Raw genomic sequence first — 21,619 nt, 5'->3', positions numbered from 1 at the left:
GGGACGGAGAGCACCGCGCGTCCCGGGCGGGAAGCACTGCCCCCTCCGCACCCGTCCGACCACGGCGCACAGAGCGCCTGTGGCTCGGCGAGTCCCTCCTCGCGCGCCGTAGCGATGCTCCCGGCTTCGCTGCCCCGTGAGGCTGATTCTAAGATGGCGGCCGCGCGGGCGGCTCTTGGCGGCCGGGTCCCTGCAGCCGGGTAGAGCTCCCACCCCCGTCCCCTCCTCCGCCGCTGCACCTCCGGCGCCGCAGCGGGCCGGATCGGGCCGCGCACTGCGATCCACCGCCATGGCGGCCTTGGTGCATGCATGAGAGACGTCGCCGCACCGCTCCCTGCCGCCGCCGCCGCCATGGAGGAGCCGCCGCCGCCGGGGAGGTCAGTGCCGGGAGCTGCCAAATAGGGAGCTGCGTACGGGGAGCGCGGGTCGGCAGCTGCCAGATTGTGGCTGGGCGGCGGGCGGGGGCCGAGCCCTGCTGCAAGGCGGCGGGTGCGCGTCGTGCACGGGGCTCCGGCTCTGCAGCCTCAGCGCTTTCTCCTCGCGACCACCGAACCGGCAAGCGCACCGATAAGAAATCTCTAGCGGCCGCGGGTGGGTAAGGTAGTGCTTTGTGGGCGCTCGGCAATTAGCAGTGTATCGCCTCCTCCCCCCTGTCGGGCGGCGGAGCGGACCGGCGTTGTGAGGTGCTCTGCGGGACGGCTCTAGAGAGAACTTTTGCCGGAGCGGGGACTGTGGGCTGTGGAGGAGGGAGGAGAGCGCTGCGAGCGGCGGCTGTGGGCGGGCGGGCGGGCGGAGGGGTCGGAGCATCGCATCGCATCGCTGCTGGCGGCATCCTGGTCGGGAGGTGCGGCTCCGGGAAAGGCTCCCGCACAGCGGCTGCGTTGTGCGCGCTCCTCCAGCTCTGTGCCGCCGCCGCCTCGGAGCTGGCTGACCCCGCGTGGCTGTGCCCGGCTGAGAGCTGGGGGTGCAGGCTACTTCTCGGCTTAGCGTTTCTAACCGGCTGCAGAAGCGTTGCGTAAGTCCGAGTTGTTAGTTCGCTGGCACTTATTTTTCTTTTTGAAATAACATCCCGTTGATGCGCTTTGCTCCTCGCTAGGAGGCATTCAGGAAGCGTTTGGAAGCTCTCGGGTGATCGATTAGTTCTGCAGGGCTGGAGGCGGGCGGCTTGCTGCCGTGAGCTCCGCGCCTTCTTGAGCTGCTGTTCTGCTCCGGAGGGACCAGAAAGGACGTGGGGATGCTCGCAGTTTGCATGGCAGAAGGCGTGGAAAAAGTTATTTCAAAATACTTTTGCGATATCTGATTACGAATGCCAGCAGGGCGAGTAGATGTGAGTGAGTGTCAAGGTCCCCTCTTACAGTAACTTCGAGGAACGATAGTGCAAGTTAGGAGGAAAACGCTTTCAAGTGAAGTTTGCACAGCAGCGTGACCCTGGGACCTGGGCTGCCTCCGTGTAGAGAAGCAGTGCAGCGCCTCGCTGGAATACACCCAGGCATTTCCTGTCTGGGGCCATTTCTGACCTCTGCTGGATTCTGCTTTTTAACAGACAGTTTATGTGAGTCGGATGTGGGTGTGGATGGTGTGGTGGCAACTTCACCCGGAGAATGAAAACAGAATTAGTTATTTCGGAGTGAGCTGGTGGGTGGGAAGGAAACGTCGCAAAACAATTAGGTAGTCTTAATTGGTGTGGGGCAACGCATGCACTTTGCTGTGATTCACTTCTGTGTGCAGTTGGTGTACTGACTGCACAGCTGCTTTGGAATTGCTTCTCTGACTTTGTGCAATACTTTATTTCTGCATTACTTTTAAGAAAAAGCGTTGGAGGCCTTTTTCAACATAGTCAAAGTTTCTTTAGATTTTGGAGCTGTCATTAAGTATGTCATTCTTGCTTGTGAGGTCAGAATCTTGTTGAAATCGCTGTGATGCACCAGGCTGACAGTATGAAATTCATTTGGTGGCATTGGATAGGCTGATTGTTTTCAGGCCTGCTTGCGGCATACGAATGTGTTTTTATGCTTCTTTGGCTAGCACTGCGTCAGTATAATGCATTCTTTTAAAGTTAAATGTAATTTTGTTGGGCAAGTCCTCAGCCATTCTCATTTGCAATGCAGCTACATTTGCTTAAAAAGAAAGTTGATTGCTTTATTGTTGTGAGACAGCCTTTTGTGTCAGAAATCTTTTGATCTTTGTGTGAGGATTCTGTCTTGTCGGAACAGAAATGCAGTGGTACCTTTTGTATACATAAAGTAAGCGTGCAATACATTCGTGGCTTTATTTGAATGATACAGTTGTTCTAAGATGTTCCAAAGCATTTAATTGCAAACTCCTCTCTGAAAGTAAACTTTTTTTCCCCCAGGGCTTCCTTTTTTTTCTGGAACATATGCTTTGGGGTCAGGAGAGAGGGGAGGCAGCTCCAAACCAAAGAAGGTGCGCTTGAAGCCAGAGAGTAGGTGCTGAATTTGAGACAGGATTGCACTTGCATAAGGCTGCTGTGATTATGGATAAGGGAAATAATGCTCCTAGAAAGTTTTGTGAAGTATTCACATTTAGGTATTGATTCTTGTTACCAAGCAAACAGAAAGTTTTCAAGATTTCCCCTCGGGTTGTGTAGAACACTAAATAAAACAGGTGTTTCTTTGGTACTCCTTGTTCGTGGCTTATAGGCTTTAAATCTTCTCACCTCAAACTTAGGCATTCACGAGAGCTTTATGGCACAAAATTCATTGTGGCAATAAGTGAGGCCTTAAGCAATTGCTTTGTCAGCATGCCATTTTTTTGGGCACACTGTAAAGGTGTGAAGAGCCATAGAGCTACTCTGACTTGTCCTTGGTTGCTTGTAAGACCTCTTTTGTCCTGGCATAAATCCAACGCAAGGGGTGGACAAGGGAGCATGGCTGTGAATATAGAGCAGGACAGAATGGGGAATGATGGTGGAGGCTTCCTCTGCACTGGGATGTTTTTCAGTGCTCTGTCTCTCAGATTTGTTGTGGCTGTATGGTGACAGTGAATTGGGCTGTTAGTCTTCAGCATCTGTTTGGGGGAAACTCGAGGTCATGACATGGATTGTGCTTAACATACTTTTCTGGCTACCAGTCTGTATCTGTATGATTGATTGCATATCAGCAGTGAAAAAAGTTAAAATTATTTTATTAACTTAGGATGATAGCTTCCACTGGAACATTTACCACTATCCTCTTCTTGATTTTTTTTTTTTCTTCCCCTTTTACATTTAAATGAGGTAAGATGTAATCTCCATTTTTAATGTATTGAATTTTCTTGTTTACATGTGAAAGATTGGGATGAATGATTGCTCCACCTGCATGCAAATACATGAAGAGCTTGCTGAGATATCCATGGTATTTACAGGAGCAAGGATTACTCTGTGTTGTGTGGCTACTGGAGTTGGTTTTCTGTCTGCTAATTAGTGCTGCCTGTGTCAAGGTTGGTTTTACTATTATGTAAGCAAGAGGTATTGGCCCTTGTGGAATGCAAACTGCTGAGAAGAACAAACCCACTAAATTTAATGGAAAGGTTGAGGGGTGTGCAGCAATGCTTATTCTAGGGAGTGAGTTGGGAGTTTTGGAATCTTTTAAAGGTTTGGTTTCTGTGACAGCCACATATCGTAGACCATTTTAAATGTATTTTAGATACAGTTTAACAGAGGACAGGTTTTTATACTACCCACTGCTTGTTAAATAGCACATTGACCTGTGTCAGCACAGGGGGGTACAAGTCTGTCAGCTTTAGTTCTTCAGCTGTGTGGTTGGATTTACCGTTGTGTGTGTGCCATTTATGTTTGCAGGGCTGTTGCTCTCCTTAAGGTTTCTTCTGCTTTTCAGTATTAACTATGTTAATGCTATGTTTTGCTTGTAATCTATTAATGATAGTTTATTCCTTTAAAAAGGTGAAAATTGTTCTGTACTTCTCCTTGACCAGCTGCAAGCATAAAACCAAATTGAAATGTTTGCTCTTACCATCCCAATTTGTATGTTACTGACTTGTCTGATGTTGGTTCACATGCAGCCCAGCAACTCTGTGTGCAGGAGCACAGCAGCTTGCCATGAACCTTCACCTTTATTTTGGATTCAGACAAGTGGGATGTAGCTTCATTGCCAAGATGAATGTGTGATGCTGTCACGAGTTGGAGGAGGAGATTTGTTCTGCTCCTGCATCCAGCTACCACTTAGCTGTGCTGAATGTTTGTATTGCTTTCTGATGTGGTATCCGGTGTCTGGTTTGCTATGCCCTTGGCTTAGCATGTTGCTAGTTTACTTGCTGATGGTTTCTCTTAGAGCAGTATTTATAAAGCTTTTTACCATTTTAGTTCTGAAACATCCATCAGGGAAGTAGTAACAAGGTCACAGTTAGAGATGTCTCTGTTACTTCTCAGCTGCATGGTGGAGCTGCCTGTGGATGTGAAGTGCTCCAAATTGTGTATGGCATACTGTAGCTTCAGTGCATTGCCTGCATTTTCCAAAGGCTGTGGATTGACCATCCAGCACCCAGAATTAGAAAGTGCTTAGGTACCAACTTCCACTAAAAATGTACTTAACTTTCAGTGCTTCACTTTTGAGTTTCTTGCAGACTTGCACTTCATCAAAAAGATGAACTGAAATTTTGGGACCCAAACTAGGTGATAGCTTTTCTCTTCTAGGAGTAGAACATTCCTGCTTACAAACTTCACTATTCTGACAGAAAGTGTTGGGGAAGAAGAGAAATGACTGATGAAAATCAGTGGCTGTTACAGTTCTGATTATCTTTTAGTGTGGCTCTGTGCCTTCCCAATTTATCACTGTTACTTTTTTTATGAGCAGTCCTTAGGAACTGGTTTGGGATCTCTGATGCCAAGTACTTAACTGCAGCATGTATCCTTTGGATTTGTACTGTGATGTCTTTTGCTCAGACATCTTTAATTTGGTGATGAAATCACACTTCAGAACTTCTCATTTAAAGAAATAAAAAGGTGAAGTGCTGTTCTTTTCCCAGAGATGAGTTAGGGTATATTTGGGGTTGAGAAAGTAGCACAAGCCTAATTGCTGAAGAATGAAAGAAACACAGTTACTGAAACCAATTAATATTTGACTTCAGTTGTTCTGAGACATTGAAGATAAGGAAACCGTATACTGGATAGGCTGGATGAAGCTCTCTTTACTTTCTCTCCTGTTTCTGCACTTCTGACCTTTGATTCTTTTGCTGCCTCTCTTCCTAGGCTTAAAAGTGAATGTGGAAATCTAACAAAGCCATCAGCATTTTCACAGTTGTGGTTGTTTTTTTCATGCTTTGCAGAGTGATGCCAGAATTAAATGGTTTCTCCTTTTTGTTAAAATAACTTTTGGCATGGTTTTAATCAAGTAATACCTTTGTGTATGGGAAGAGCACTGGGAGGAAGCTCAGATCACGATGTACATGCATATGCTGTGAATGCTGTTAGGTTATCATCCAGATTTTCATGAAAACTTTAAATAGTCCAAGATGGAAAAATCAGTTAACCTTTTTTCGTTTCCAAATTTACTAGTAAAAAAGAACAAGAAGTCCTGATTATAATTATTTCTTTTTCTGAGATGAGAACATGAAGAACTGCCAAAAATGTTATGAGCTTCATTTTGTTTATTTTTATGCTTATTTCTAGTTGGTGTAATGTACAGGGGAAAAAAAAATCACTTTCTGAATTCATTTAAATAGGTCCCAAAAACTATTATTTCTGCTTGTAATAGAAAGATATGGTGAAAAGTAGTTTGCTTTTTGATTAATTTATTTTTAACTCAGTTTGTCAGTTTGTCTTTTTCAAATTTATCAGATTTGGCTGTCAGTACCTGGTGCCTCTCTGCTGTTTCTGTAACTCTTGTTGCCTTTTCTTGTGACTGTACATCTTTCTGCTGTACATACAAAAACCAAATGCTTGGAAGCGTCTGCTTAATAATTTTGGGAAAAGTGTCAAAGTATTATCAATTTACCAAACCAGCTGCAGGAGTTTCTGTGTCCTCAGAAGCAGAATATTAAGTTTGAGTTTCTCTTTTCAAATAAATGTAGCTGGTCTTGATACCGATTTCTGGTGGCTTCGTTCTGCAGTGACTTCATTCAAGTACAGTGCTCTGAAGATCTTTGTGTGAGGGAGAGCTGGCTGCAGGCAAATGGGCTTGAGGTCTGCACTAGAAATGAAGGATGTTCTTGCTTGCTGTGCCATTCTGTTCTTATTAAATGGCTCAAACTGAGATTTGCCAAGGGGGAAAAGATGTCAGTGGAAATCAGTCAGAGATGAACTGGTTGGCTCTAAGCTTTGAATTAGGTTGGTTGTGTTTTTTTTTTTTTTTTTTCCCCACAGTAATTTTTTTTCTTCCTTCTTAACTTATGTGGAAATACTGTTTTGTTTTATTGCATTGAAGTCTTGCTACAAACTGCTGTTGATCTTGCAGCAAAAATACTTGTTTTGTGCTTCTCTTAGGCTGTAGCTGATCTGGAATTTGTTGTCCTTGGTGCTTAACTGTTAGTGTGGCTCTTGCAGTATAAGCCCATAGCCTTCATAGCAGCTTCAAGTGTGTGTTTGTGCAGCCATGCAATAGGTTAATTTTTGAGTGGAAATAAGGTATAAATAATGAGCAGAAGATGTTATTACAGTGCTGCTAACGTATTCTGGCTACTTACTAATGCAGTCACATTCTTTCTGCATTTATTTTCTGTGCCACAGTGCACTGGTTCATAGGTTTATACATAAGCTATTGGCATGGTGTAATTCAACCAGTTCTTGGACTGATTACCTTAACCATCTTCTGCATTTGTCATTGCTGTGGATATAGAATCACATTAGTTCCAAAGATGACCCAGACTGGAAGTTCCATTTCTCATCTCCCAACAGCCCTGTCTTCTCTCACTCTCCCAAACTAGGGATTTCTGCCGTAATGAAATTTGCTAGCACAGTATTATGTGTATTTTGTTGCCCAAATGAATTCAAAGTGATTGAAGTTGGAAAAATTCTGCTGACAAAGGCATTCTAGCTAAGCTGAATTGTTTTGACAGAAGAAGTGAAGAACCAGGGTTGGTATGTTCCATTACACCTGCGTATCTTGGGTGCTGGTGACCTCTGGCAAAGTGTCACTGGAAACCAGCAGGAACAGACATATTCCAGTTTGCTTCATGTGCAGCCAGAAGAGTGTGACTGAGGGAACGATTTCACATCATGCTCAGTGTGTTTGATCAGCAGTTGCCTTTTCTTTCCCTTGGTCTCTTCATGAGACAAAGACAAACTTGTTCTGCAGAGGGACTTTGTTTGGGTCCTGATAGACAAAAACCTGGACATGAGCCAGTAGTGTGCTCCTGCAGCCCAGAAGGCCAACAGTATCCGGGGCTGCATTAACAGGGGGGTGGCCAACAGGGACGGGCAGGTGATCATATCCCTTTACTCTGCCCTCACGAGGTCCCATTTGGAGTACTGTGTCCAGGCCCGTGGCCCCCAGTACACAAGGGATGTGAAAGTGTTGAAGTGGATCCAGAGGAGGGCTACAAAGATCATCAGAGGGCTGGAGCACCTCTCCTATGAAGAAAGGTTGAGGGAGTTGAGTTTGTTTAGCTTGGGGAAGAGAAAGCTCTAGGGATACCTCATTGCAGCCTTCTAGTACTTGAAGAAAGCTTGCAAGCAGGAGGGGGTCTGACTTTTTACATGGGTAGACAAAGATAGGGCAAGGGGAAATGGCTTTAAGCTATACGAGGGGAGATTTAGGTTAGATGTTAGAAAGAAATTCTTTGCTCAGAGGGTGGTGAGGTGCTGAAATGGATTGCCTAGAGAGCTTATGGCTGCCTCATCTCCGGAGGCATTCAGGGCCAGGTTGAATGGGCCTCTGGGCAGCCTGATTTGGTGGGTGGCAGCCTTGTCCATGGCAGGGGTGTTAGGTGATCTTCAAGGTCCTTTCCAACCTAAGCCATTCTATGATTTCCCTAAATTCTTTCTGGATCTAGCACTAATGTGGCTGTATAGTTTTCACTTGAGCATCTTGATCCAATGGGTAACTGATGTGCCGATGTACCAAAAAGTTAACATGATCCCCATCGAGTCAACTGCTGAGCTTATGATTGCTGGCTTCTGTGCGCATACTAAGCCTTTCTCTTTTCCTCTGAAAGGAAAAAAACCAGAATGATATACAGCTCAGTTTGAATTACTATGTGGTATTATTTCTTCTTTAAAATGTCTTTTGGAGGTGCTTAGCAATTTGAAAAAAAATATAGAAATGCGCTGTATTTCTGCCTTAAGATGTTTTAAGGTGGCAACACAGTGAAATATTTTCCCCTTCCCTCAAATAACTTATTGGCATTATCTTTGTCAGTGCTATCTCTTTTTCAAACTTTCTTCTAGCTTTAACAAAAGTTTCAGGATCGTTTTTTACCGATTTGTATTAGCCTTGAATTTGATGTGCTTTACATAATATCTGTTTTTATGAGAAAGTGATGAAAGGTTCAATGTGACAAAGTAAATATTTACTTCTTTGCTTTCTGAAAAAGGGGGGAATTGATGCTTTTAGCAAGACAAGGGTTAGCCACTTCCTCTAGAAAGGAAGAATGCTGCAGGTGGAAAGGTGGTAGTAGGGATATACAAAAATAGGGCTAGAGAAACATGCTTGAAAAAGGTCCTGAGAAATGGAAGGAATTGGCAGTCTTGCTTTATACTTACCAACTGGAAGAAGAGCTGCAAGGGCAAACAGTGTTTTAGAGAACAGTGCTTTTTTCTTTGTGCTTTTTCATATCGTTTTCATGCCAGTAGAAGCAATAAGCTGAAGTTCCCTTTTTTCCACTGTAAAGTTTCTGTTAGGTCTTCTAACAGAAGCTCTTCTGCCAAGCTTTACTATCAAGTTTAGTTATCCAGATGCCTCTTTTCTGGAGTAAAGCAATGACTACAAGATTTACGACCTGGAAACAAAGTTCTTGCTGCTTTTTCCACTAGATTGATTTTGCTTTCAGTGCTTTTTGTTGTAGTGCTGAGATGAAGCACAGGTGTCTGTGTGCTCTTATTTTCTGTGACATGTGTGAAGGCAGAAGGTAACAGATGCCCGTTCCAGTTCTTTACACAAAAACATAGGTATTTGCCAAGAAGCAATATTTTCCACATGCAGTGAAGTTTTCCTTTTTTCTTTTCTTTTTTCCCCTAAACAAGGCCTAACAGAGAGATGGTGCTTGGTGGAAATCTAATTATTTTTGCCCTTTGTACTTTGAAGACTTTTCTGTTCTTACAAAATTATTGCATTAGAACCTTCAAGTTGAATTTATCTGCTGTTTATCTTGGTGGTAGTGATTCCCATTCAGGAAAAGGAATCAAAAAGCTTGATGCTTACCCAAATTATCTTAAGGATAACAGATTGAAAAGCCAGACATGTCCTTAGTTTCAAGTACAATTTAATTATACTGTTAAAATCTCATATAATATAATTCCAAGTTTGGAACAATAAACCTTAGTATCATGTGGACAGCAGTCATGAGTTATTGGTGACTAAGGTTCAGTGCTGACTGCTCAGAAATGCTGAGCTGAGGCATATAAATTTCAAATCTGAATACAAAAGCAAGCAAACATCTTCATTACTGTCTGTCACTATTATGCTTTAGTGTGAATCTAATTTTTTTTTTAGCTGTGTTTAGATGTAGTCACAATAGAATTATGATGTATGCCATTCCAATCTCTGTGCTAGTTACAGAATTTTCATGTCCTGCTGACCAGACTATTTTTTTTCCTCATTAGCACTTAGCCAAATTTGCACAGGATTTATTTAGCAAAAAATTTTATTTGTCTCAACTGCGAACAAATTCCTGCTGTTCTGTAAAAAAAACAAAATACCAACCATACAACAGCAACAAAAAAACACACCTTTTTTTTTTTCTTGCCTTTTTACCAATGTCTTTTATATTTCTTTTGTTGCCATTGATCTGTTTGTAATATATGCTTAAAATGCACCATCTGCAATCACTTGCATCTAATATTTGCACATGTAGATCAGTAAGAGAAAATTGTATGCAAGAATGGTTTTATAGTGTTTTCTGCATTCATCAGAAACTTTTCAGAACCAAGAAATTAGAGCTGCTGCTGATGGAGCTGTGCTGTGTTTAGCAGCTCTGACTGCAGACTCCTTTGTTGTTCACTTTCAACAGATGGCTCCCTAAAAGCACGCGTTTGCATTGCTGGCAGCTGCAGCACCATCACGATTTGCAATTCTGTGCTTGTCAGTATGGTGGTTATCTTGGAAATAAAACGTTTGCAACTGGATTTAGGGGTAGCTATGTTAGTTTAAAGAAGGTTCTCTTGGCTGTGTCTGGTGACTGTGTTTCTATCCCCTTAGCTAATTGAAAATGTGCAAAACAAAGAGCAGGCTAATGAACTTTTTTCTTCCTACATATTTTAATTACCGGACTGTATTCTGGTTAAAGAGTGTATGTATGAGAAATTAACTCTTTACCTTAAAAACAAAGATATTGAGTGTCAAGAACTTGGTGGTTTGGTGGTGGACTTTGTACAGACCTTGAAATGCAGTGCATGGGAATGGCAGCGTGCCCTGGGAAGTACCGAGAATCCCCCTGGGTATATGAAAGACGTAAGCTCTTCAGGAGCTGTTTGCAGCAGCCTGGGGAAAGGCCTGGCTGGGGAACTCCTGTAGTGGCCTTGTTCTGACTGCTGCCTTGTGTTACTGCTGAATGCTGAGAGTTCAGGTGACATCTGCTGCTTAGATTCCCAGAAGTTTTAAGCTGGGTGTGGGATGGTAAGTGGTGGCTTACCTGATACATGTAAGCGCCTAGTGTATTTGGACTCCTGCTGATGAGGATCAAGGGCAGCTGGAGAAAAAGGAAGTTTATCTCTGTATTGCTCTCGCAGTTCTTAACATGCCGTTGTTTTCTTTGGTCATTGTTTCTTTGGTGTGACATCTTTTTGGCGTGTCTTTAGCCTACTCAGTTCTAACTTGTTCCAATGTGGTCTTCAGTCTTTTCATTTGTTAATTTATTCTTAATAATTTTTCTAATTTATTTTTAAACTCTGAAATGAGTGGCATCTCCTTTTAGCTTGACTTTTGCTTGCTCTTAAAATGTAGAGGATACGGGGTGACTGCACATGCCCATAAAGCAGTGGAGATGAGGTGCTGTGTGACTGCTGGTTTCCTACTGCTGAAGCAAGCTCCCAGACCTTGTGCTGCCCATCATGCTGCTTCAAACTTCGTACCCCGGTTCTTCCCTCTCCTGGTTTTGTTTGCAGACCTCTGAAAATCTGGAAGATATAACTCAATTTTCCTGATTGAGCTGAAATATTAGATATATTGCCAACACTTTTATTTAGTTTAAAAATAAAATATCTGGTGTCAGACACATGCAAGAAGCTGAAGAAATTATCTTTTTTTTTTTTTTCCCCCCAGATACTGGTTGAAGTGCATGGTGATGTAACACACAGTAGTTACTTGTTGGAATCTTCTTGGTTATTTATTTTTAGTTATTTCAAAGCTGTTGGGTTTATTTATGTATGCATGTGTTTATTTTTTTAACCACACTGCTCTTGCAACTTTCCTAATATTCCTGATTTATGTTTCTTGGCCACGGTCTCTTCTGTATTCCAAGAATAAACCTGCTGAGAAGCATTTTGCTCATTAAAATTGAGGATGGAAGCAGCTTGCAAATAGTCTACTGTGAAGACTGTGCACTTCCAATTTTCCTCCTAAGCATTGGGCTTTATCTGTCCTAAGTACATTTGAAAATGAGTAACTTCAGTTAACATCGATCTAGATTTTGCTTTTCGTGCGTACCCTTAATTGCAATTAAGATGGTTTTCAGTGGCTGTAGGGGGAGAAGACCTGAGTTCATAGAATCATAGAATGGCCTGGGTTGAAAAGGATGATAATGATCATCTAGTTTCAACCCCCCTGCTATGTGCAGGGTCACCAGTCACTAGACCATGCTGCCCAGAGCCACATCCAGCCTGGTCTAGTTCTTGGGAGCAGACAAGAAATCTGCTTTTCTAGTATTGCCAAACTCAGTTAAAACAGTACCTAGGAAGCAACAATGCTGTGTAATAACCAACACTGTCATTTGATTTAGGCTTGCCAGTAGTGCATTTTAAAGGTGCATGGATTTAACTAATCTTTGATTCGTGAAAGGAAGCAGTGCACTAGCATTACAAATGCTACGCTAGTAATCTAACACATCTAAATCTATTGTTAAAGCGACAACTGTTCTTAATGCCAGAGGGTTGCTACTGGTGTTCATGTGTGTCTCCAAGCTATTTGATTTTGTGTGGGTGAAAAATCCTTACATCAGTTTAGTCCTACCTGTGTACTTCCTTTAGTTCAGAACCTATGTATTGAGTGCAGTGCTGTACAATGAGGCTTTCATTGATGAAACTGAGTCCTTGTGTTCCCTGGCATTGATTGGAGCTCTGGCTTTATTTATGTACTTCTCAAGCACACAAACCTTAATCTGTGCATGCTGGATTTTTGCACTTGAGTTGCAGCCAATGTTCTCCTCCCTCTGAAAAGATCAGCCCATCTTGTCAACTGCTAACATTGTGGTTGGGCGTGGTTGCTATTTGACAATGTGACTTCTGGTTCTGTATATCTTGTGATAAATCTGCCAGTGTTTTTTATAAATTAAAGAACTGCTTACCCAGAAAAATGTGTCTGAATTGTAAGTAAGGCCTACCGAGTCCCACTGTATACATATGCATATAATTCAGGTGTGAGGTTGAAGGGCTTTTTGAATACATTTGGCCTTCATGCCCTCTCATCAGGCATAGCAGGAAAGACGAGCCATTGGCTTCTAAGGAAGGAATTGGCTAATGGGCCTTAAAGATCAGTTCAGCCAGCTTGGCGAAGAGGTGTAGTCATTATGCTCTTAGAAGAGCTTACTCATTTAAAAACAAAAGGGAAACAGTGTCCTCACTGGTCTTTTACAGCAAGGTAAGCTGTCCTTGTTTAAAACTGTTCTGGCACTGAGCCCTCATACAAGCGCCAGGCCCCACAGAGCATCAGCACCCCACCCTCTGCCTTGAACAGCCAGTGAGATCACTGGACAAATAAATAGTTCCATAAGCATTGGAAGTAATGACTTCTTGTTTCATGTGGTCTGGTCTCTTGTGGTTGATCTCTCTTTGGCAAACTCAGAGGGGTGTGCTCTGCCTGAAGTTTTTTCTGCAGTAGCGTTGTTTGCAAGAACTCTTGGGAACAAAATCCTTTTGGTGTCCAAAAAGATGTAAACTTGCGTTCTGCTTTCCCAGCTCAGCATTTACAAGGTTTGTCAGAGTAAATTATATCCAAAAAGGCTTCCTTGTTGTATTTGACCAACGGTGCTTACTCAAATAGCATTGTTAGAAGACACACAAACAGTGTGATTTCTCAGGGGTAGGGAACCAGTTAGAAGTGTTGCTGGTTTTTGTGTGGTTATCATTATGGCCAAATTCACTGTAGGGTCTCCTTAAGCTACAGATGGTGCTACGGTACCACCTCAGTTTTTCTTTGGTAACCTCTGAAGTTTATTTGCAGAAATTAGCAACCTTGACTGCCTTCTTCTTGAAGCTGTAATGTGAGAAGAGTAATTTCACACACTAAATGGATCCACGTCTTTGGGGAGAGCAAGGCTGTTCTGCGCGTTAGGATATTTATTTCTGGTTGTAGCCTAAGGCAGAGAAATGATTCAGTATCTGATTTTTCTTAATCTTGCTGCTGTGTTACAGGCTGGCACTATTCTGACATATTCTTCGTGCAGTCACTCAGACTCACTCTGCCAGAGCATGAGTAATGTTCCTTGTCTGCCTCAAAAATAACAAGGAAAATGCTCCTTGTATTTCAGGTGGAATTGTCATGGAAGTGATCAGGTGCTGATGCTAGTTATTCTGTCTGATGTAGGCCAAGCATTTCTTTGCCTTCATGCCTTTCCTCAGAGTCAAGATGGTGTTGCTTGCATGCCTGCTTCAGAAATAAAATGTGTGAGGGGTTGGGGACAGCATGCATTTTTTCCCCTCATTCCAAGTTAAAGGGATGCATGCTTTGCCAGCTGTATGTTAAAGCAAACTATCTGCAGATGTGTCATCAGCAAGGATTGGTGGTGATAAGAGGAGTGTGGGGATCTTGGTTTCCTGGGAGAAGGAGAGAAGGGAAGAAACTGCTGTGCTTTGAGCTGCAGCCCATCTGTGGCATTCAGTCCATCACAGGCTTGTTCTGGCCTTGGGGTCCTCTCCTCTTTCCTTCTCTCTTCTTACCCTGTGTAGGTAAACACCAGATGGCTAGAAAGGAATAGCAAAAAGGTAAATACCCTGTCCTGCCATTTACATTTACGTTCCCCTGAAGCTTCAGTTGTCCAAAATATTTTATTATTAGTGGTACTTTTTCAGGTTGCGAACAATTCAAATGATATGTTACTGGTGTGGCAGTGAGACGGTTAACAGACCGTCTTTGTTTCTAACGCGTGAATTTGCTTTATAAATCTCCTAATAACTAACTGTTCCACACAGTTAGTGTGGAACAGAAAATGTACTGAAGTTCAGTTAATTGTTAGTGTTGTCCTCTGAGAATAGTGTTGTTGTGGTACATCACTTGATTGCTCAGCGGAGATGGAGTTGGTAATGTTACTGTGCCCAACTGCCACTCTGCTGATGTAATCGTATGGTGGGACAGAGCAAGTGTTCCCCAGGAGGAGTGAAAGACTATCTAACATTGCTAGTCGTTTGTTGTCTTTGTCATGCTTTATTTTTAAAGCAAACCCTTATTTGAGGGTGCATGCCTGCCCCATCATGCTTGTTTTACTTCTGACCTCTTCTCCGAAACTCGCACTGGAAGTTTAGTATGAATCTAGCCTGGAGTTTACATATGAAAAGTGATGTGTGTGGTGGTTTCTTTTCTTTTGTTGGTTTGTTTTGGTTTGTTTATTTTTGCCATATTAGCTTAGGGGCAGACCAACTCCTGGCATGGGCTTATGTCAGAAGTGATTCGAAGGAGAGGCTGGGAGTTTTTGAAGGGGAGAAGGGAAGACCAAAATCACTATAAAACAGAGTTCGGTTGGATCATTCTACAATAGAGCTGTGTGATACCAGGCAGGGGTTTCTGGAATATGCCTGTTCCTTGCTGAAGGAGAAAACTGTAGTTTTATCATTGAAGGATTCAAAGTATATTAGAATTTGGGGCATTTTAAAAGATAAGTCAACATTTTTAAAAAGATTGTCTTGTGATACTTTACATAAGACTACTCTACAATGCTTGCCTAAATGTCTCTAAGCAGACTTCATGGTGTTCTTCCAGTACTTAAAGGGGTCTTGTAAACAGGAGACAGACTTTTTATACAGTTAGATAGTAACGGGATAAGAGGGAGTGGCTTTAAACTAAAAGAGGAGAAATTTAGATTAGGTGTTAGGAGGAAATTACTTATTCAGAGAGTGCTGAGGCACTGGAACAGATTGCTGGAGAGCTGTGGATGCTCTGTCTCTAGAGTGCTCAAGGCTAAGCTGGATGGGACCTGGGCAGCCTGAGCTGGTGTTTGGCAGCACTGCTCACAGCAGCGGGTTGGATCTGGCTGATCCTTAAGGTCCCTTCCAACACATACAACTCTGTGGCTCGGTGATTCTATAAAATGTAAATGGCAGTGGAAGTTACCACTTGGGGCTGAAAAGCTCTTGTGCTTGATTCTGTGCTGACTTTGCAAAGATACGTGCTTTGTTTTGAACTCAGTGATTCAGCATCCAGTTGTTAAGCTAACCATCTTTAACTTCAGGTTTGAAAAACTTTTATACATTATCTTAACTTCATGTTTGCATAACCTCTGAGTTCTTTTAAAGTATATAAATCTGCATCTTTCCTAAGGGTCCAAGTCATTGAGGCTAATTAAAAAGTTACTGTGAAGAACCTGTTGTCTTCTTGTTACAGAAAAAAAAGCTTTGGGATTACTTCATATTAAAGATCAGTGGAAAATACATCAAATGCATCCAGGTCTCACGGCTAGATGTTGGTTTTGTGAATGGTAGAGAGTGTTTTCAGAAAATTGGGAGTTATCTGTATGGTGTCTGCAGTTTAGAGGCACGGAGGGTGGAAGGGAAGTCCTTTGCTGTCATTTCTGCCACTAAGTAGACTGATTTTCCTGTATTGTATTTGAATTGTTGAATTTTGCAATCTTTGTTTAATATACCTCTTGATTTAGAGCTGCCACAAGTTTTCTGAGGAACAAATAAATTGTATTTAAGGTTTTCTTTACTTTGTATTCTCCTAGTGACACTCTTTGACTATATCCTCTTTACTGCATGTTGCCTACAAAAGGGTAGGAGTTGGATGGTTGGAATGTTGCCTGAATGAGTCTGAAGAGAGGTGGAGAAAATTCACATGACTGTCGTTGCAGGAAATCATGGAAGATTCACGCTGGTTCACAGAATGCTTGAGATGTATTGATGGATTAGCTTTCTAAACAGATACTACAAGTAAAAAAATACAGAATCTTTAGTGCCTTGGTTTAACTTGATCTTTTCAGGAAAGAGTGCAAATCAGAAGATGCTACTTGCAAGATCTCTGAATCCGAACCCGAGGAATTATCAGATGAAGCAAGTGCTGACACCTTCTATGGAACTTCTCCTCCTAGTACACCCCGCCAGATGAAACGTATGTCAACAAAGCATCAGAAAAACAATGTTGGGAGACCTGCTAGCCGATCTACTTTGAAAGGTAGGTGGTTTTTTTTTGGTTTTTTTTTTTTTTTTTTCCATTTTTGGCTATAAGATGTCATAGTAGCAGCCTTCTGTTTCATAAAAAAAGGAAACATACAGAATATGGAGTGGGACTCTGAGGTGCAAAACAAAATGACACTGATTCAAGTTTTTAAGCTAATGAATGCATTTCAGAGATTTTCAAAAGATGCAGCCATATCTTTTACCTGTTTCTTTGACTCAGATGTTATAAAATGTCAATTCAGTGATGCTTTCCTTTTTTCTGAAGTGTTAAACTTGGACTATGTAAAGAACAGGATGTCTTTCTCCCTTTTTAGTGCATTGGAAATGTGTGAAACTTAACGCAACATAATGCTTAAACCGAAACCTCTGTCCACTCCACCCCTACTTCCTGAAGCTCTCCTTCCTTATAAAATTAAGGGCTATCCAATGTGCTGAAGACTAGAGAAATATTGGAGCCTACAAAGGGAAGCTTTTTCTTAGTTTATCTCAAGCTATTAAGTCATTTTTCAGTCAAAAGAAGAGGCTTAGATTTCAGTTTATTTTTTTAGGATCTCAGTGCCTTTTCACGAAGAATTTTATTTAGGGTGAGTTCTTTTTCACAGAGCAGGAAACTCTGAAAGCCTTCTAGTTAATTGAATGCATGGTAAGGAGTCTAGCAATCTTTACATTAGTCCTCTGTAACAGAAGACTTGGTCTTTCTTATAGATGGAGGATACTAGAAAGCTCTGTGACTCACTAAATACCAGGACTGTTAATTGAAAATGGAAAATCAAACCAGGTGAAAGATACTTGTCTTTTGGTACTCCTAAGAAAACATGAACATCAGGTGGTATTTTGCACCTCCACCCTTTCCTTTGAGGACACCTTAATGCTTCTTTTTCTTTTTTTTTCCTGTTCTTCTTTCTCACCTTAAGTGAGAATTTGAAGCACTGAATAAGGATAAATCAAACACTATAGAAGCAGGAGGTACAGAACACCCACAAACAGAAAGTGGTAAACACCACTTGGATCACACAGTGTGTAAATATTTTTTGTCAAAAGTTGTAATTATTGTCCTGGCAAAGCCCTTTGGAAATGCCTAACATGAATGTTTAGGTTCCTTAAAATTCCTGAACTGTCCCTGGTTGTAGTTATTTTTTTTCATGTTCTCTGAACACAGAAAAAAAATAGCACCTCTGATGTAATGGATGAGGATTTGGTAGAGAAGTCTTGAAGAAAAGCTGCACTGAACTGATAATTTTTGGAGTCATTTTAGTGGATACATTGTTCTCCTCTGTAACTGCAGCATTCTCATGCAGCTTATGGGATGGTGGCCAGTTCTAAAAAATATCCTTGTTAGTTGTCAGAGATGAAATCAGCGCTGAATAGAATATAATCTATTTCTTATAAATGAATCTCATACCTGTTGTACATATTTATTGAACTCTTATTTCCAAGGTCACTGGAGGTGAACCAGAGAGTGCTTTCTTGGATGGAGCTGAGATGGAGCTTGGCTGGGGGTGCAACTCTCTTACTGGGCAGTGGTTCTTGAAATATAAGGAAACTTAAGTAGGTGCTCCTGTTTATTAGGAGAAAACTTGGAAACTAGAAGCTGATAGTAAAATCTGATAAGTAAATGTGAGATCTTATGAATCTGTTCTTCCCCGACACCTGTTGTCTAGGTAATGAGAGTTCCAAATTCCAGGCATTACAGGTATTATACATTGTGCATTTTCAATCTTTTATTTCTCAGGTGCTTCACAAGTTGTAATATTATAGAGTTCTCTTTGAATCTGAGTCGGGCATTTCCGGAGAGTCAGAAATCTTGTATATAAAAAACATTCTACAACAACAGTAGACAATCTTAGCCTTTATCCGGGCAAATATTATTTATCTTTAGCTATGAAAATCCAGCAAGTTGGAATTGAATCTTGACAAAGACATTTGAATGTTAATACTTTAAATCATGGGCTTTCTCCACGTCCTTTCTGTTACTGTTGGGAGGAAAAAAAGAAGTCATTTGACTCCTAAACACATGAGATCCATATGTTTTAATGTCAGAATGGGATTTTCTGTTCTTTTGCAACTTTGTCTGTTTGTATCTTTTAAATGCTTTTCTGTCCTCCAGTTAGTTGAAAATTTATCACTGCATAGAAACAGTAAAACGGATAGGATATATGTGCTATAAAGTGCCAAGGTTTATAAAAGCCAAAAATTAAGGAAGAGTTTTTAAAGCTAACTAAGGCCGAGAACGTCTCTGTGTATTTCAAAGTTCTGTGCTCTTAAGGAAAAAAAATGATAAAGCACATAATTATCGGAGAGGTTATTTTCTTTCCAGGAAAAGAAATGAAATGGAAGTTTTTGTTATTTATCTAAGTAGAGTTACCTTGATTGGAAGGCACTTCACTGATTTATCTTCATGGAAAACTGGACGCAGTGGTAAAGCATCTCACTAAACTACCATCCTCTAGTGTTTCAGAATAAATGTCGCAATAAAGAACAACATAATTTGGAAGAAATCAAACCCCCTTGCATTCCAAACTTGTCCTCAGATATCAGAAGGGCTGGGAGTGGCTGAGCTTAGATTCTGAGTAATGTCCAATCCAGCCCTGTAAGTCTGGGGATGTTCAGTATATGAGGGCACTACCCAGTTAATCTAGCGGCATCCAAATGGGCTCCCACAGCCACTCTTAAAAGAGTTTGGGCCACACCCAGACTAAGAACGCTCGTGGCTAGATTAGTGAATAGTTCAGTTTATTAAAGAAATACCACGATTACGGATTCACAAATAGCTTGCTGCCCAATTCATCTAGCAACATCTCTATGGGCTCCCATGACCACTCTTAAAGAGTTCGAGCTGTGCCCAGGCTAAGAGTGCTCATGGCTGGATTAATGAATAGTGCAGTTTATTAAAGCAACAGATTACTGGTTCTTTTGAATTGCTGGTGATAAATACACTGTGCGCAAAGCATATGAGCTTAATGAAGAACATGAATAATATGTCTGACTACAAATGCATTAAGTTATAAACCGCTCAGAAATTTCTACGTTTCCTTGGGAAGCACTCATTATAAGCAAATATGTGAATTTACCCAGTAGGCATCCCTATGGGGGGGGAAAAGAGGCTCAGCCTGTTTACTGATCCCAGAAATCAAAGATGCTCCTTGTCTGACATCCAATGGTATTTTCCCTGACATCCCCCCTCTCCTAAGCCATTTGTATACTATTTCTTATTTTTCGGGTGGAACTTGAGTGACTCTATCATATATACCTTTGTTTATGGTTGGTGTGTAATTATCTCACCTCTCTTTTAAAGAAATAGGCTAAAAAGTAAAGAGCACAGGCTCAGTGAGGAGTGGTCACTCCTTGAAGACAGGTAGTGTTTGGGGTAGAAATGTGTTCTGGTATTACAGTGAACATGTAGTGAGCATAGTTCACCAAAGGATGGCACTTTGTCAAGAGATGGCAGAGATGGCAAACTGTTAGCCTGAGGGAGCAAATATGCATTTTAACAGTTCTGTAGTACCATCAAGTTTTTGTCTGTCACAGAACCTGGCCATGGCGTCTTCACTCTGCTCCACCCTCCATTACATTCCTCTTAGAGTCAGCACATTGGGCTCCCTGATATTGCCAACACCTAAGGTTGCCTAGGGAACTTCTATGGAATGGATGCCATCCAGACCAGCTGCAATCTGCTTTTGTACTCTGGTGAACAGTGCCATACCTTAATTTCCAAGTCACTTATAGCAATCATCTCACAGTAACAAAGCAAGTTACGTGCTGAAACTAGTCACAGATATTCAATCATAGTCAAGGATCAAGGGTAGGGCAAATGTTTGTGTTCTAGCTTGAACTGGAGAATTCATGAATTTGAGATATGCAAGAAATCTGTCTCACGTGGCACAAGTGATAGGAAATTATGTGAAAACTATGGTGGCACAGAACTAAGAGCAGAAGTTGTCTGTGAAAGGAAAAGGAAGGATTATTAAAGTTATGGGAATTATAAGTAAGAGTATTTGAAGTTGAGGTTACATAAGCAAATAACATTTTGAGGGAATTATGCAGTTGCACATCTTTGAATGGCCTCATTTTGTGCTTGATAGCACACGAGATTCTGGAACCATGACAGAGTATACTCTTTGGCAGAGAATGAATGCTATAATCAGAAGCTAAGTAGAGAACAAGGATCTGTCACTTTGGATGGGCAATAATTGCTTTTGAGTGCTGGTTACTCTTGTTTATTTTGTTTTTTTTTCTGACTCAGATCCTGTTCCTATGCACACATGAACTTCCAGTTGTCAGCTGGTTTAGCTGATAGGGTCCCAAACACAATTTCCTTGTCTTTTCTCTACAACTACACCTCAGTCTGCATTGATTCAGCTGAACTCATAATTTTGTTTTGTAGGGAAGCTGTCAGTTCTTATCCCCCTTTTGTTTTGGAAGGACTTCTCAACAGTAGAGAGCCTGTGGAGGCTCAGGGGAAGAGGCAGAGGCTGACTGCGGCCACCTACGTGATTTCTGTTATGACTGTGATTCATACAATGGGAATGTACTCAGTACTCAAAAGAATTTTGGCCGTGTGTCATTTTTTAATTCAAGTTGCTGCTTATTTATATATTAGGATGTGTTCCTGGATGCAGCTTGTATTGTCTCTCTTAATAAGGGGTATAAAAATTAGTGCTATATGTTAAATAAGGTGCTAGCAAGAGTGTGCACATAAGTGTACTGTTCCTTTTGCATCTTACTACTTTATTGCATTTCAGACTGACTTAAGGGAGTCTTTTGACTTTTGATCAGTTGATTTTTTTAAATTTTATTTTATTTTCATTTTTTGAGTGAGGTCTTTAAGATCCCAGACTCTAATGAGCCTCTCCATTCCCCTTAGGTTAGTTGTTACTTGGTCATAAAGCCTCCCTTGCCTCATCCAGCGTTACAGATAATGGCAGCTAAAAAACTGTTAGTATAGCCTAACTTGCTTTACAAGTTATG

The 21,619-nt window shown here is 41.5% G+C and overlaps 1 protein-coding gene across 1 annotated transcript in view; it reads left to right on the top strand.

The window, feature by feature from the left end:
• Nucleotides 1-309: 309 nt before the first annotated feature.
• MAP3K4 (mitogen-activated protein kinase kinase kinase 4) overlaps nucleotides 310-21,619 on the top strand; it is a gene marked incomplete at both ends in the record, with an annotated part of 73,286 nt that continues 51,976 nt past the window's right edge. The window contains 2 exons of the mRNA XM_079550327.1: nucleotides 310-377; nucleotides 16,456-16,646. Coding sequence (XP_079406453.1) covers nucleotides 310-377; nucleotides 16,456-16,646 — 259 coding nt within the window. The remainder of the gene's footprint in view (nucleotides 378-16,455; nucleotides 16,647-21,619) is intronic.

This window comes from Tetrao urogallus (genome assembly GCF_951394365.1).
Source record: "Tetrao urogallus genome assembly, chromosome: 2".
Lineage (NCBI taxonomy): Eukaryota > Metazoa > Chordata > Aves > Galliformes > Phasianidae > Tetrao > Tetrao urogallus.
This window is presented reverse-complemented; position numbering and strand designations above follow the sequence as displayed.